The following is a 17,365-nucleotide window of genomic DNA, read 5'->3' as shown; positions in this document are numbered from 1 at the left end:
AATAGTGTGAAGGTCTTCACCTTCACACTAATAATAACTAGAATTTGCAATTTCTGGAGAAATTGCGTGTGAAGGCGAAAAGCTGAATTTTTTTTTTGGGGAATACTGTGGAATGATTTTGGAATGAGTTGAATTTCTCGAGAAACGTAGAATTTTGAGGTGAAAAACGGAATTTTGGGGAATTTGGTGGAATTTGGTGGAATTTGGTGGAATTTCAAATTTGAAAACGCGGAATTTTTGGGAAGTGGGAATTTGGGGAATAGCGTGGAAGAATATGAAGAGTTGAAAGCTGGAATGGGTTGAATCGGTTGAATAATGTGGAAACTAGAGGTGAAAAACGGAATTTTGGGGAATTTGGTGGAATTTGGTGGAATTTCAAATTTGAAAATGCAGAATTTTTGGGAAGTGGGAATTTGGGGAATTGCGTGGAAGAATATGAAGAGTTGAAAACTGGAATGGGTTGAATGGGTTGAAAAACGTGGAATTTAGAGGTGAAAAACGGAATTTTGGGGAATTTTTTGGGAATTTGGCGGAATTTTGGGGAAGTGGGAATTTAGGGAATGTTGAGAATCTTTCCCAATGTGATGTGAATGTGCTGAATGACGTGAATTTGAAACTGGAATGACGTGAATGTGAAACGTTGAATGTGCCATTGAGAATGAATGGGGAAAAATTTGTCGGGAATTTGGGAATTTTGCGGAATCGGAGAATTTTCGGAATACCAAAAATGGAAGCGCTCATCTCGGGAATAGTTGGAATGAGTGAAAAGTGGAATGGAGTGAATGGGTTGAATTGTGTGGAAGAAGTAGAAGGACAGAAATCGCGGAGAATAAAATAGAATAATAATAATAATAATAATAATAATAATAAAGTGAATGGAGTAGAATAACATATGTGTGAAGGCCATCGCCTTCACACAATAATAAAGTGAATGGAGTAGAATAACATATGTGTGAAGGCCTTCGCCTTCACACAATAATAATAAAGTGAATGGAGTAGAATAACATATGTGTGAAGGCCATCGCCTTCACACAATAATAAAGTGAATGGAGTAGAATAACATATGTGTGAAGGCCTTCGCCTTCACACAATAATAAAGTGAATGGAGTAGAATAACATATGTGTGAAGGCCTTCGCCTTCACACAATAAGGACGGCAGAAGGAAGGAAGGCGAAAGGGTGCTCAAGTCCTGGACGAAGAATGGAGGAAGGACCAGCAAAATGTAGTCTCTGGTTCTTTCTGCGACAACCGTGCACGAGCATCCTGATTAGTTATTGTTATTTACAAACATGGAAAGGGGTCTATACGTAGTGTCTATATTATGTAGTTTGGGAGCTATTAGACTAAATGCACAAGACACGGACGGTAAACAACAGCTACAGTGGCAAATGTCCATTTGTAAAATTGTTGGCTTGGGCAAAAAAAAACAAAGATCTCTCACCTCTCAGCCATTTGAGGCAGAACAAGTCTTGTCATCTAGTAGTGTGACAAAGAGAAAATAAAATGTCAACAAGTGAAAAAAAATCAGAAATATAAAAGCAAGGATCCAAATGTGTGGGAGAAGTGCTTGTCCATTTGTCAGTGCATGTGTGGGTTGTGTGTGGTGAGACAAAGAGATGAAGACAACAAAACTAGATGTGCAGGTAGTTTGAAGATTCACTAAAATACTCTCTTAGTGGACGTGTTAAGTGGGTTGTCGCTCTTGGAACAACTAAAAAGAGAAATTGAGAATGCATCAAGTGAATCAGTGAATCCTTTTTGCTTGAGTGTGTTAATGATTTCGATGTTGGACAGTCACGTCAAAGATAAAGAACAAAGACAGCTGGCCAAACAAGACATGACAAATTATGACCTTTTTCAAACAAGATTCGACTTTACAGCACTTACCTGGCACACCGATGTTATGTTGACATTCACCAGCGTGTCAATGAACTGGAAAAAGGATAACAGAGCAAGACATTAAATGTGTGCGTTTGTACAAAGAAATGTGGTATCCAGTGCGAATAATACAGAACCGAAGATAACACACTGATAATGAATGCTTCATATGCAAATTATGTCTGCAGTGTGAACAAAACTTTTGCTTCCTTCATAGATACATGAATCATTCATGGGCAACTAGAGACTAATGATTGGGAGACTAACTTACAGTATCCAGGTTGGGGACGCTGAGGAAGAATTCTGGGTAAGAATAGGATATTCCAACATTGTTCACTGTTGACATACAAAAAAAAGATTTAGTCCTTGTTCTTCCCCAATGCAACCAGAGGGGGGCAGCAGAAGACTAAAGAGGAAACATTTGCTGGCAACAGAATCATGGATAATACATATTCATAAGAGCAGATGTTGATCCAAACTGTTCTAGATGTGAAGGTCGGATCTTACCCAACACTCCAATCTCCAGTCCTGCAAGTGCACCTTCAATCTTGGAGTAAATGTTGACAGAACTGAAATCTGCTGCAATGGTTTTTGTCTCCACCCCACATTTGCTCTCTGTGGGTATAAATGAGCACGTACACGTTCAGAACTATAAATGTTCGGGACCACCGTCACATTGAGACGATGAGCAAGTGGGCCCAAAAATCTGACTGCTATTGTACAGTATGTGTGAAAATAAATGCATCCAAAGAGAAGCGAAAGAAATAGTTCTTAGTCTATGAGGGAAAACTTTCCTAGAAGAGGCTGGGTGGGTAAATTGAAGCGTACATTTTGATGAAATTCTGTGAAAACTCTCTTTTAAATGACAGTACTCTATTTAGAACATGTATTTTCATTTCTCATCTTTACTGAAGTTCCCTACCCCACACCATGATTAAATGATCAGCAAGGTTGCAACTGCAAGCAGCAACCGTAATAATAAAGAACACGTCAAAACAGCGTTGTTATTGTTTTTGGTCAAAGTAAAATTGTTCATATTCCTTGGATTAGACTATGTGATGGTAACTAATAAATGCTGTGCAGCCAAAAACTTTTGATGCATTCCCCTGATTGAAATGTAAATGTTGTATGTATTCCATTGGTAAATTAAACTGCTGGGAAAAATATGAGTTGATCATAAAAAGAAATAAAAATATAAATTCATTTAATTTTTCGGAATATAAATGTCTGGAGGTTTTATGAACTTGATTCCTTACCAATTGCTTTGGAAACTTCATCCAGCTTCTCTTGAGAACGACTAATCAGCACAATGGAAAAGCCCCTGCGTGCCAGCTAAGAAAAGTACAGCATAAAAAGTTGTCCCGTTAGTTAGATAATGTAGAAATTATACTACACATAGCGTGTGTGTGTGTGTGTGTGTGTGTGTGTGTGTGTGTGTGTGTGTGTGTGTGTGTGTGTGTGTATACCTCCTCTGCATAGGCTTTGCCGATACCATCTGTTGCTCCCGTCACAACTGAGAACAAAAATAATAATGTGACTAAGAAGACCTAATTTCAAATCATTTTGTGAAGTCACATAACATGGAAAGAATGTACTCAATCTACAATAAAACAGCTCTTGGACATTATATTACAATAAAGTAGAGAATGAAATAGAGCCCCTGTAATCTATCATTTTAATAACAGTGCATTTTAGCGAGACATACGTACGTGTTTAATTTTACTTGCCTCTAGCAGCGTTCTAGATTCTACTGAGTAGCAATTCACTTTTAGGATGAGAAAAATAAACATACTGTACATTGAATTTATGCCACGTAAAAGAATCCCACAGCTATTGTCTACTGTCAAGCTCACGTGGGCTTTTTCATTTACATTCCCTAAAGAAAATAATACTAAAACAGAAAGAAAATAGTATCGTATAGTTTGCCAAAATAAATCTGCCAACATCAGAGTGTAGCTATTTTTATTCTTATTGCAGCGGCTAAAACACAGAATTGTGTTCTTTACAATCCTCTCTTTTTTTAACCACGACAAAGCCTCGATTGTTTCCATCTCTTGTCAGTATGGTCGTTCAGAGTATGGATGGTTGCAAGCATTCTCCAGGGCTGCAGTGCGATCAAACATAAGTGAGAGAGGGGGACCGTGAAAGAGAAAATGACAAACATCAACACAGGAGATCCCAGGGGCAGCTAAAAATAGAACAGAGAAGAGGAGTGGGAGAGCGTCTGCAAGCGCAATGAGAGGGAAACAGATGATAGGTTATTTTAAGACGTTTTTCAAAATAAACAGTTACATGGATGGATGAGGGGAAACATTTTTTGCCAGCTTTCCAACGCAAATTTACAGTAGAAAAAAAATCAATTCACTAAGAAAGGCAACTGTGATTTCTTTCAAATATTTAATCATTTTAATCATTAATTCATTAATCAAATAATCATTCAAAACAATTAACATTGACTTCATAGAGCCAATTTTAGGAAGTCGGCTTGCAAGCTTGTATTACGACACAAAAAAGCATAATGCTGTTAAAATGTTGATATTTATTTAACATTTCCTGATCTACGCAAGGCAAATGAGAACCAATATTCATTTGCAAGGCTGAATTGGTAGCAGATAGTAAAGTAAAAGAAGAAAAAATGTTTTGCTAGACAGATTTGAAGGAAAATTTGTTTTATTACGTTCCACTGTCAGTGCGTCAGAGCGAAGATATTTGGGGAAGTAATGGAATTTCTGTTGATAACAGAGGGAACGATTCAAATCGAAGTGAAGCACTGACTGCATTGGGCTCAAACTGGACTCTCTACCAGGAACAGAAGCATCACTGTACCAAACTCCGTGCTCATGTTCAAGGCACTGCGCTGACACAATGTGAAACAATGGCGAATGGTGTCACAACACACTCCACAAATGCAGCAGACGAGCTGCACTGATATTACTATTACGGGTGTCAACAAAAGACAATTTGATATCAACAAAAATAAAAATAAGCTGGGTGATTTTTGCAGAGTACAGAGCTAAGAACCTTTAAAAATTCACTTCCAGAACAATTTGCCTGAATTTTCTTTTCCTTTTTTTTTTTATTATGTCTAGAAGATGACAGTCAATTGGGATAGTCGGGATAAAAAAAATCTGCATGCTGTTCAATTGCACGACATAAACATTACTCTAAAAGCACAATTGGAAATAAATTACGGCTTCATTAGTTATTGTGGAGAGAGACATGTGTAATACTTTATTACCAAGATGGGAGTATAAAAGCAATTAAAATGGTGAACTGTATTACATTTTGAATGCCCTAGTGAGGATAAGCGGTTTAGAGAATAAGCTAACCTAAAACTTGGATGTCAAAGTGATCATCCGGAAAATTCTCAACAGATTTGCGATTATATTGAGAGTGCTCATTTTGGTCCACAAAAGTCAGGAATCCAACAGTCGGCAGAAAATTCTCATCCATGCAAGTAAGAAGAAATAGGTAAAAAAAAAAAAAAAAAATCTGCGCAGAAGAATTTGTGAATGTCAAATTGCAAATGTGTGTGTATTCACTGTATAGTCAATGACTATACAAAATGCATCATAGCCACTCTCTCACACGCACGCACACACACACACACACACACACACACACACACACATTCTGGAATTGATGAACCAGGACGCCAAGGATCCAACCCCTGATGTGAAACTTTATGAATGGCTCGATTCCTGTTACATAATAAAGCTGGCGGCTCAATCGCAACCACTTGAGTCAGGCAAAGTTTGTGAATGAGGACGCAAACGAGGCTAACGGGCTCCTTTGCCTCACTGCACACTGACTTGCTTTGCATGCGTAATCAAAAATGTAAAAAAAAAAAAGAATTGCCAACTTCTATTTTTAGCCTCACAAAAAGAGATTAAAGTCGACCTCAACTCACACGCTCAAGATTGTCGGTTTCTCCAGCAGACTAATGTGCATTAAACAGATTGATGAACGTATTATTCATCTTATTACATCAGTAATCTAAAATATTTAGATTTTTTTACATTTAGTGGTCCATTAGCTGAATTGTGTAAAAGCTACAAAACATCTACAAAATTTATGTTGGTGCTCGTAGGGGGTGAATACGTGCGTGTTTTAAATTATTATGCAAAATGTGTTTTTCTCTGATTTCCTTCGATGGTCAATGCAAATGACAGTATGATAAAAGTCATCAATTCCCAATGAAAAGAGTAAATTGTTCAAAAAATGAAGACAACTCAAAATGCACTGTTCCAAATTATTATGCACAACAGAGTTTCAAAATATTTTATAGGTTGGAAAGAACAGACGATGGTCTGGGTTGAATTTGCAACATTAGGAGGTCATATTCACTGAATTAAAATCTCGTTCAATCAAAAAGATCCTAACGTGACAAGTTACATGTTAACATAGAAACCTTAGTTTGATATCACCTTCACGATTATTGTATCCATAAAACCTTTTTTTCTGGAAGGCACGGTTCTTCTTTTTGATAGTGCTCAGGTGGAAACTCTACATACTTTGACAAGGTCATTTTCACACCATTAGGCACCCTAAAGGGGCCTACCAACTCTCTCCCCGCGATTTCGGCCCAAAACATGACTCTGCCACCTCCTTGCTGACATCCTAGCCTTATTCAGACATAGCGGCCATCCACTACTCCATCCATCTTGCACGACACTCATGAGTAAACAAGACTGTTTGAAAATTGGTCTTCACACATTGGTCACAGCAAGCCTTTCAAGGATCCTGCACCTTGAGGTTTGTGGGACTCCAGAGGCACCGGCAGCTTCAAATACCTGTTTGCTGGTTTGTAATGGCATTGTAGCAGCTGCTCTCTTTGCCTAGCATAAACCTTCCTCATTCTGCCTTTATCAGCCCAAACCCATCTGTGATCTGAATCAGCCACAAATATCTTTACAGTACGATTGTCACACTCAAGTTTATGTTAAATATCTCATGTTTTCCATACATTGTCCAATGTATTGCACTAGTGTGAATTCAGTTTAAACTTGAAATAGATACACAAAAACCATAAATGTTTTCGGCAAAGTATGGAAAGAAATATTTTCTTAAATGATTGCAATGAATATAGATATTTACAGACCATTGTATTTGGCATATTCAATCATCATAATTGCAAGTGTCTTAACAAAATGTTTATGTGACTGTTATTATTAGTATTATTTATATTTTCATTAAATCAAAGAACAAATGTTACACATGCATTCAAGAAGTAAACCAGATAAATAAAATACACACAGACACACAAACTACTACTACGAGTACATCAATCACTACTACTACAAGGACAGTGCGGGATCTAAAAACACTCACCGGCCCATTTGCCAAGTTTAGCGGGTGATACCAGCTTCCCGTTGCCCAGCACCCACACCTTGATCCCGGCCAGCAGCCGATAAACGGAACACACTGACAGCCAGGCCGCGGTCACAGCTCCGAGCCAGAACAGCGGCGTCTCCACGGCCCGAAACACATGTTCAGTGGGGGTCATGCTTGCCCAAAAACGCACACCGATTGTGCTTATTAATAAGTAAACGTGTCTCGTAGTGAACAAAGTGCAAGTAAATTGACACGAGATGGAGTATGTAACTTCCGGGTTGGTCGTAATCGACGTGTGATTGGATATTTTTCTTCTTCTGATATTTGTTCCGACAGTATATACTAACAAATGTAAACATTACTGCCCTCTGCTGCTGATTGATCTTTATACTATAATTAATGGACAGTGACCGAGTGGTATGGGAAATGGAAGGATGGTTGAATGAATGGCTTATGTATTTTTACACTAATACAATAACACGCAAAATACATACACTTTTGTTGCGCCTCCCCTCCACCACATTCACCTTCTTGTATATGTGCTGTGTAGCACCCAAACTGGCAGGGATGATGTGACAACCACAAGAGGGTAGTGCAGATCAAGTTTAGATAGAAAGAAATCTTGAAACAGTGTTCTCTGAAAATTCTGAAGGCAAAAAGCAAAAAGATGCATTCAAGTTCAGTTGAAAGAAAAATCAACCAATATTACTGGTATTTATTTATACATATGTGAACACTATCATATCAAACATTTTAAAGAATTAAATCGTTTTTATCAAATTTTCCCCAAATGTTTGCAATGAGAGTGTTTATTGACCTCAAGAAAGCGTTTGAGACCATAAACCACAAATCTTACTGGAAAAAAATGGAACGGTATAAAAGTAGGGAATCATAGGGATGGAATTTTCAAATTTCAAATTCAAATCAATTTTTATTGCCAAGTTTGAGCATGCCAAACAAGGAAACATCTCGTTCTCTGTACAACATTTAGGTAGCTAACAACATTCAGGACATGTGCAAAAATGCACAATTATTGACAAGTATTATTCTCAAATTTCAATGGCTGAAGAATGACAGGAGCCAATTTGCACGCGTGGGTGAGCCCCCATCTCGTCCATCAGACAAAAACCTATACAATTGCAGATAAGATCGTCTAACTCAGAAGAAATGATTGTTAAAATATGATGCATTTTTCCCCTGCTGAAGCCACTCAAACAGATTTGGGGGGGGGGGAATTTGGAATTTGAAAGAGTGTATGAGAACCAATTTGTATGTGTAATACAACATAGTTGACAAAAAACTATATTGGAAATCCACATAAATCAAGTAAGGTTAAAAAAGAAATCCAGAATTACTGTATTAATTAAGAACATTGGTGTCTTAATAAATGTTCTTAACCATAGAACTATAATTTTTTTTTATTGTGGATTCATTTTACTCTATTTAACATACGTTGTGTTGCCAGCAAAAAGAAAAAAAAGAGCGATACAAACAATGTTTGATCAAATGACCACAGCAATCCATAATTTATTAAGAAACGGGCATTAATGTTCTTGGACTTAATGGATCTGAAAACAGCGCTAATCCTGTTCAAATCACGAAACAACCTGCATCATAAAAAATCTGGTTAAACAAAGAGGGAATATATGGTCTCAGAGGAGAATCTTAATTGGAACCAAAACAGAAGCAGCACATTTCTGAAAATTACCGTTCAGTGTGGTTTTGTTCAGGGGCTGAAGGTATGGAATGTATTTTGGAAGAGTTGAAGTATATAGTACAGACACATCTCAACCAACAAAAGGAATAAAGAAACAATTATAGATAGGTATAAAAAGGACTCAGACAAAAGTCGAAGAACAACATCATACTCATAATTTGAAAAGACAAATAAAAAAGATAAATAATGATAACAATATGATATAATGTAGCTATTAAACTGATGTTGAGGCTTGAACATCAGTTAAATATGGTAAATGATAGCCATGATGGTGTAATGGTGACGACGGAAATGGTGAGAAGACAATTGTACTCTCCTGATACACTCAATAGTATGTTTAAAATAAACAAACAAGCAATCCTTTTTGATGCTTTTTTTTTTGTATTGGAAATTACTTTGTGTATTTTTGTTTTGATGTGTAAATCATGAAATAAGTCTGTCAAGTGAAAACAACGGCTGTGACTGAGGAGGGGGTGTTTTTCACAAGGTTAAGCTGCAAACTTTACTTTTCAAGGATACAAAACAGACTCTAATATGCAAAGACCTGCAAAACTGTAATATGGGGTTTTCATATGGTGCTTTGTTCCTGTGAGTTTGATTTCCCAACTCTTGGTGTTTTCTAAAATCAGAAGAAATGACTACAATGTACAATGCAGCCATGTAGAGCAGACAGCATGGGTCCATAATGTGTGCGAGAGCGTTATATAAGAGCATTGATACTAAAAATAGAAATGCAGCAATGGTAAACAGGAGTCTAAACTGTTTGCCTCTGAGCTTTCAAAGGAAACCTGAATGAAAGTTAGATTAAAGCACCATCTCATCCACAAACAGAGCAGATGCTGATTATAACCGTCGGCGCTTGTAGGCACACACATGAGAGGAGTGGTCCTCATCTTTCATGTGAGTGAGTGAGTGTGACTGATGAAGTCATCTTGGATTGCCCTGTGACTTTGACAAAACAACACAAGGTGTCAATTCCTAAAAGATGCATCAATTAACCAAAAGATAAGATAAACTATTCCTTTATTTTTCCCAGATGGGGAAAGCTCTAACATTGAGAAATTCAGCACACTCAAGTTTTCAGTTTATTTATTTGACTTGCTTCTTTATTATTATTATTTTTTTAATAAGATTTCAAAGGTCTGTATGGGCACCTCTGCGTTATGTTAAGACAGCTGAATAACACTCATCTTGAAATAAGACATTTGGCTTAAAAAAATAATAATAAATGAAACAACACACAATGTATAAAGGCCTTTTCATTTTATTCATCATCATTCATTTAATCATTTTATTTCTATTACATGTTTGATGCATAATGGTAATCTTGTTTTTTACTTGGATTATCAAAAATCATCATACATATAGAAAAACATTCCAAGGTGTGGAATTGCTTTAGCAAAAATACATTAAATTAAACTTAAAGGATAGCTCCAAACTATAGATATTGAACCAAAAAAAAAAAAAACACCCGAGATTAATTCAGCACAATTTAAGGCAGTTCAAAACTGGACAAAAACATAACCTTGCACTACACTGAAAATTCACATAGCCTGTACAGACTGCCAGTAAATATTTGTTTTTCCTCCCATGAAATGTGTTAGCTATCATTTTACGCATGCCTGCCGAGCAAGGGTGCCATATGTAGGATTACGAATAATTATCATTTTACACACCAGCAACATGGCCATGACAAAAAAAGTATCAAAACACAAATTCAAACTTGGAACATAAATTACATATGCACACTGCACACACAAAACATATACTTAGTAAAACTTCATAATAAAATGTACAAAAATAAAAAGTACAAATAAATATATAATGTTTCTTCCTACAAAATATGGTATTTCTCATCTCCACTGTAGTACTTACCATACTGTGTTTCTATTCCAGCAGGGGAACCTCTGAATGTTTGTGCGTCACTAATTTTCCCCATCTCCGCTACTTCGCGAGAACCTGTCCAACAAGGGCAAAAATATTGACAGTTCACATCATAAACCTCAAATGTTCTATATATGGACGCAATGTCAAGGAATTATAGATGAGAGCCTTTGTGTCAAAGCTGCACTGCATTCTTTAATATGTGTGACCTTGGGAGTCACATAAAAACAAATCTTATCAGTGAGGGATGCACAAAAAGTATTCACGGACAATTATTCTGCAACGTAAATTCCTTTGCCAAAAGCCAAACATACAAAATGAGACTCAAATAGGTCACAGAGAAAAAAAAGGGCTAAATGTTGAAAATGTTTTGAGCAGTTAAATTAGGTCTCTTTCAGAAGTGAGATAAACAACATAAAATCATCTGCTCTGTGTGTGTGTACATTCAAATAAGACAGCTAAACAATTGACGTTTTTAAATAGTGATTTGTCTTAAAAAAAAGAAGACATATCCTCTTGAAAAGAGCCAGATGAGCTTTTTGCACTGTCTGGAAAGGATGATTTATATTTAATATTTAGCAAACATAAACTACTGTATCTTATACATTTAGGAAGACGGGTTTGGCCCTTACGTTTGTTTTTGCAGCATTCCCATTTTGTGCTTCCGTGATTCAAGCCGCATGAGTCGTCATCTCCAAAACTGTGCGAACCTGTTTGACAAACAGTAAAATGTACATCAAATATTTGTGCATGAATAAAGAGAAACCAATTATGCACAGCTTATATAGATTTAATAATGCATATGAACAAAAAAATATTGACCAACTGAAATTTAGAAGTGGGAATAATATGTCACACTACAGTGCTGTACATATCCTTGTGAGTAGTTAAAAGGCCTGGCATCAAATCTGGAGTTATTCAGATTAATTTAATGATGACTGGATCAAGAAGACACAGATGAGTGTTTTTCTATCCTAATTTCCCAATCGTTTAATAAATTAAACAATAATATCAACACTTCTGGAGCAATGTCACCGTACTGTACACAAATAATGAAAATCATTTCTTTACTAGTTGGTGAGTGGTGTACAATTGATTGGGTGGAATTGATGAACAAAATATAATTACTGCGATGTTTATTTATAGTTACATGATTAGAAATAGACCACGTGTCCTACATCTGCTCTTCTATCAAATTACACCACAGCACAAACAGAATTTGCAGGATTTGATACATCGTGCGCATTCACCTGACAAGCATTACACATGCACGTAAAATTATTCATATACGCTGCAGTACAATATCCCTGAAAGGTACTGCTGACTTTTACGGTTCGGAAAATACCCGCGCCATTTTGGTCCTGGAAAGAGTATAAAAGGTCACTAGGACTAAGACCAATAACTAGCATGAAGTATGTCTATGGGGAACATTGGAACCGATACCACCATTCGTGTATAATGGTTGGTGTTACTATTCACAAGACACCCGGCGGCACCAAGTGTGTGTGTGTGTGTGATTGTGTGTGTGTGTGTGTGATTGTGTGTGTGTGTGTGTGTGTGTGTGTGTGAGAGAGAGAGAGAGAGAGAGAGAGAGAGAGAGAGAGAGAGAGAGAGAGAGAGAGAGAGAGAGAGAGAGAGAGAGAGAGAGAGAGAGAGAGACAAAGGGACAGACAGCTAGATAGTGGAAAGACAGACAGACATGTTGCTCCCCAGGCCCAAAGAACAGTGTTGTAAAACGAGGTTCACATCCTCCACAAATGCTTTTTGGGGTAAGGGCTTCCCATCTTCATATATGCACAGCAAGCCCAGACCGCAAAAAGATTCGTAACGGACAACTCCCAGATCCACTTCTTGTCCACGACTCCTCTGGTCTTCGTCATCACCGTCATTATTATTATTGTGGTTCTGGAGGGTGTGTGTGTGTGTCTATGTGTGTGTGTGTGTTTGTGTGTGTGTGTGTGTGTGTGTGTGTGAGAGAGAGAGAGAGAGAGAGACTGAGAGAGAGAGAGAGAGAGAGAAGCCCACTGGATCGGCACCGCTTTTCAGCCATGCAATGTTGTTATTAAAAAAAGAAGCGTTGTGGACTTTCACACGCAGCTGAGGTTTTCCTGTGATTCTATTGGACGGAACCAATTGTCAACGACCAATTGGAATGCTGCAGAAAAGAGCACCTATTACCAGATGCTATTAAATACCTGATACGCATGAACTGTATATTTATGAGTAACCATGTTGTTTTTATGATAGGTTGTGTGGTTGGATTGCTTTTTACTATCTTACTATCTTTTTTTTTTACTATTGTGCAGAAACACATTGTCCAGATTTTCTGTGTGTATATAAATATTAATTGTGGATATTTTTTACTCCAAAACCTAGAGCAAAAAGTGGCCCCACCCTCTGTCTCGGTTTCCACGGGAGTCGTCCAGGCGTTTTTCATGCGTGGACGAGTCTTTCAGCCGGTCACGATCCAACCCGCCCCACCACTACACCCCCCCCCCCCCATCTGTCTCGAGCTCAACAGAGCCAGACGCCACTGACGCAGCACACGGCGTGCTCACTTTCAGCAGTCACGACTCAAGCCTCGACGCGCACAAAGGGACAAAAAACTGCAAATAAGGACTCAAATGTCACTATCGAGCTCTATTTGAGGCGGTGAGCAGATTTTTATTTGATTATTTCATTTCAGTTTGACCTAAAACACCATCATAAATCGGAGGGGTCTTTGTCATCACATTTGAATCCGAAAAAAAATCTATCAAAACAAATACACCCTAAATGTGTTTGGTGAAAAATGAAAGTGCACTAAATGTATTTGTAATACCCGGAGTGGTGTATACAGACGTTGTGGAAAAGAGCACTTCAGCACCACAATGGGAGGACAGCTCCCCACTCGTGACACAAAAACATATATATTTAAAGCTGTAATATCCGATCTTAATAGCTCATACTTCCATTAAAAAGCTAATAGCAAACACCCTATTGCCAATGCATGCAATCATCACCACATCTACTCGTAGTATTCCTAATAGGGTGATTCCCTTTGTGGAAAAAGATCCCCCTCAAACAATAACATTTACTTCTCAGCTACACGGAGCAATGGCATGAATCAAAACTGAAAATGACAAAAATGATGCAAAACAGGAAGACGCAAGATAGAAGAGAAAGGTTCCATAATACTCACCATGCAAGCTTGAGGAGTGTCACCATGCAGGAAAATAAAAGACCAAATAAAACTGTTCTCTGCTTTAAAATGTGTTCGTGCTTTTCGGTTCTTCCTACTGTGCACACACTGTACTCTTGAATGGTGTGCCTTTTATAGGAGTGATGCCCCCTATCTATTTCTGGATCACGATCCAACCCTGTTTCTATTTTTAGCACGCGCGTGATGAAAAAAAAAGAGGGAAAAAAAAGAAAAGCTCACAGAGGTTCCTTGGAGGAATTTCGTGTGTGCAGCCTTCATCACCCCCCGCCCATTTACCCTCCTCAACCCCCATCCCACCCTCTCTCTCGTGCATGGTTATTGCGCGTGCACAGAGGCGTCTCCTCAACACACTGGGTGGAAATGCATGCTCATCTTCTGCAGATTCAAAATGCAGGCACGGCCAGTGCTTATTAAATGTAATTTTTTTCTCAAAAGAAATCTAATCTCTACAAATGACATCCAACACAATTGTATCTATTGAACAGAATGTCAAAAAAAAAAAAAAGTGACTTCCTTCTCTTGATGGCTGCGTCAGTGTTGACGTCAGGTGGAGAATCTCCCGCTTTGGAGATGGACGCAGGAGCCTCCATGCACAGCTTCTGGGGCCATTGTGGATCAAAAAAAAAAAAAAAAAAGAAAGAAAGAGAGGGAAAAAAAGTGCACCAAACAAACATGGATGATTTTTTTTTTCAAAGGAGCGAGATGTCGTGAATAAAATAAAAGCCCCTCCTTCTCTGCCGTCACAATGGGAAAACCATTTTATTATTTGCGCACACCTCAGGCTTGCCTCGTGATTGGAAGCTCCACAGCGATAGGTAAAATGTTTGCAATATGCGCCTCAGCTGGTGATCATGAGGACAAATACTAAAGCCTTCAGGTTGGATTTCCCCCTCCAGCAGAGCCACGCACAGGCTCCAGGTGTTGACCCCCTCCACGTGTGATGATGCAGAGCTACAGAAAGAGATGGAGGGCTGCAGACCCCTCCACCTCAACCCCATCCCCCTGCCTCCCCCTGCACAGGGCAGAATGCTGAAACGCGTAGTAACGGAGCACCGCTTGGCCGACTGATGATGCTATTTTTAACTCCCATCCTCAACATGCCTGCCGCTGCGGCTTTCTCTGCTCAAGGTGGCCTACTACTGTACACTGGTGCATGGTGAATGGTCAATAGCACTGAATGCACAAAGATGATCGGGTAAAATGACGATCCGACAGCGCATCCGGCAGCTTCCAGCCTTTGTTGCAAAATAGAAAAACACAGAACATGCAATTACTCTCAATAAGTGCTGAAAGAAAGAAAGAAAGAAAGAAAGAAAGAAAGAAAGAAAGAAAGAAAGAAAGAAAGAAAGAAAGAAAGAAAGAAAGAAGCAGCAGTTGCATATACAACAACGTTGAAGTGGAACTGTCCGTGGTGCTGAAGTCAATACTGCGTCTTGTCACCTTTGCAAAGAAAGAAAGAAAGAAAGAAAGAAAGAAAGAAAGAAAGAAAGAAAGAAAGAGAAAGAAAGAAGCGGCAGTTGCATATACAGCAACATTGAAGTGGAACTGTCCGTGGTGCTGAAGTCAATACTGCGTCTCGTCACCTTTGCAACTTTTGTCGGCCCGTAAAAGGACCATTCAGGTCACAAACGCAAACAACCACGGCAAATTTCACTTGTTGGTTTTAGTAAGGTGAGAGCCAGCCAGTGTAGTGTGATTCCCACTCTGACTGAAAATGTGTGAGTGTGAATGCTTGGGCTCAATGTGCCCTGTGATTGCCTGGCGACGAGTTACGTCCACATGATGTGATAAGATTCAGCTTTTTTCAAAAATGTATTTACTGACTTACATTTCACTTGATTGTTTTTTTTTTTTTTAATTCATGGCATTACATTATTTTTCATACTAAAAATGAAATAGTCCACACGATCAATACTGTAGATAAAGTACTCAAACCCAAATGACTTTAACAAGCAAATCCAATCATTTTGATCCTTTTAAAGTTCTTCTTACTTATACTGTGAAAGTTTCTCCTCCTGGTCATTATGTAATGTTTTAGTGAATGAAGCAATGCACTCGTGTCATGTTCGGCTCAAATCAGGTCCTGCGCTGTTTTTTTCTGCAGCAACTATAAAAAGTCACTATCACTGAATTATGTAATACCTTGCAGCAACATCCGTTACTATACTAGGCAGTGCTGTGCTAAAAATACAAGCTCAGATGTGAGACCATGCATTGGAACACAATCATCATCAAAAGTTTAGCCTTGGAAGAAATGCCAAACTTTGGGCAAGAGTTTGCCAATGACTTGAACAATGAATGAGGGATCGTATCAGGCTTTCCCTTTCGAAAATGTACACTTAGACGTCAAAAATGAAATGAATGAAATCATTTTAGAGGACAACCTGTGCAAGGGGATGAATGCATCACGGCTTGTATGTTAATAGCCTAGTAAATTCTTGTCTCCCAAATGCAGTAAGTAAGCTACCTGGACGAGTTACTCCGCCAGTGAATGTACGACCAGTCTGAAAACACTCAATGGGTTCAGAGTCTCACAGGCTCATTCAATGCAGTGGTGCTGTGGTGTGCCAAGTCACATGCTTATTACATAACAAGGCTCCTACTGCTGGGGCTCAACGTCCCTAACAAATCCATGCATGCTTTGATGCACACGGGCTATTTATATACTGCATCTAAGATAGAGCTGGTCAAAAATACAACTCCGTTCAATTATTCATTCAGAAACATTTCTGCCACAGAGTTATGTTGGATAGGAATAGACCAAGGGGCTAACAATAAATAATGCACATTAGCAATGCAGGAGTCTGTTCAGAGGGTGGGGGTAAATAAACCTGCATGCTTCGCGTATGTATTTATAGCCCAGTGTGCATATGCTTCAGTCTCTCTGCAACCATCCTGTTCTTTTACTGGGTTCTAAAAATAGCAGACTGCACTGTGCTTGTGCCATTTTTAGGTCTTGTGATTTAAGGGTGTGGGGGTGGAGAGATGTAGCATGAAAGAAAAATGGTTCACACTTGTGCTATGTAGTTGCACTTGTGGCTGTGAATGAATCCTTTCATTTAACCTAAAGCATTATATTGACAATTTGCTGCCAATTGTGTCTTGGTTTTTATAGCTAGAAGAACCGACAATGCCTTATAGTAATGGTCAGTTTGAGGATGTGACTGTTACGTCACAAATAATCATGCTGAATTAGCAAATCAGCCAATCGTAATTCGGTATGTCTATCGTGGGAATTGTAATGTGAAGCATGTCGGATTTTTATTATGACGCAAAATGTAGCATGATTTGATTCATGTGTAAGTAATGATGCTAAGTTAGAGGCATCAAATCCATGGCCCAGGTAGATG

The 17,365-nt window shown here is 38.4% G+C and overlaps 1 protein-coding gene across 1 annotated transcript in view; it reads right to left on the bottom strand.

Moving 5' to 3' along the window:
• hsd17b12b (hydroxysteroid (17-beta) dehydrogenase 12b) overlaps positions 1-7,500 on the bottom strand; it is a 33,815-nt gene extending 26,315 nt beyond the window's left edge. Inside the window, exons 1-7 of the mRNA XM_085908137.1 lie at positions 7,210-7,500; positions 3,345-3,391; positions 3,135-3,210; positions 2,386-2,493; positions 2,150-2,214; positions 1,888-1,932; positions 1,442-1,476 (exon numbers count right to left, since the gene is read on the bottom strand). Coding sequence (XP_085764263.1) covers positions 1,442-1,476; positions 1,888-1,932; positions 2,150-2,214; positions 2,386-2,493; positions 3,135-3,210; positions 3,345-3,391; positions 7,210-7,384 — 551 coding nt within the window. The 5' untranslated portion in view covers positions 7,385-7,500. The remainder of the gene's footprint in view (positions 1-1,441; positions 1,477-1,887; positions 1,933-2,149; positions 2,215-2,385; positions 2,494-3,134; positions 3,211-3,344; positions 3,392-7,209) is intronic.
• Positions 7,501-17,365: the final 9,865 nt, after the last annotated feature.

Source organism: Syngnathus leptorhynchus, chromosome 3, assembly GCF_054491065.1.
Source record: "Syngnathus leptorhynchus isolate UIUO chromosome 3, UIUO_Slep, whole genome shotgun sequence".
In the NCBI taxonomy this organism is placed as follows: Eukaryota; Metazoa; Chordata; class Actinopteri; order Syngnathiformes; family Syngnathidae; genus Syngnathus; species Syngnathus leptorhynchus.
Note: the sequence above shows the minus strand (reverse complement) of the source record. Positions and strands in the feature narration are given on the sequence as shown.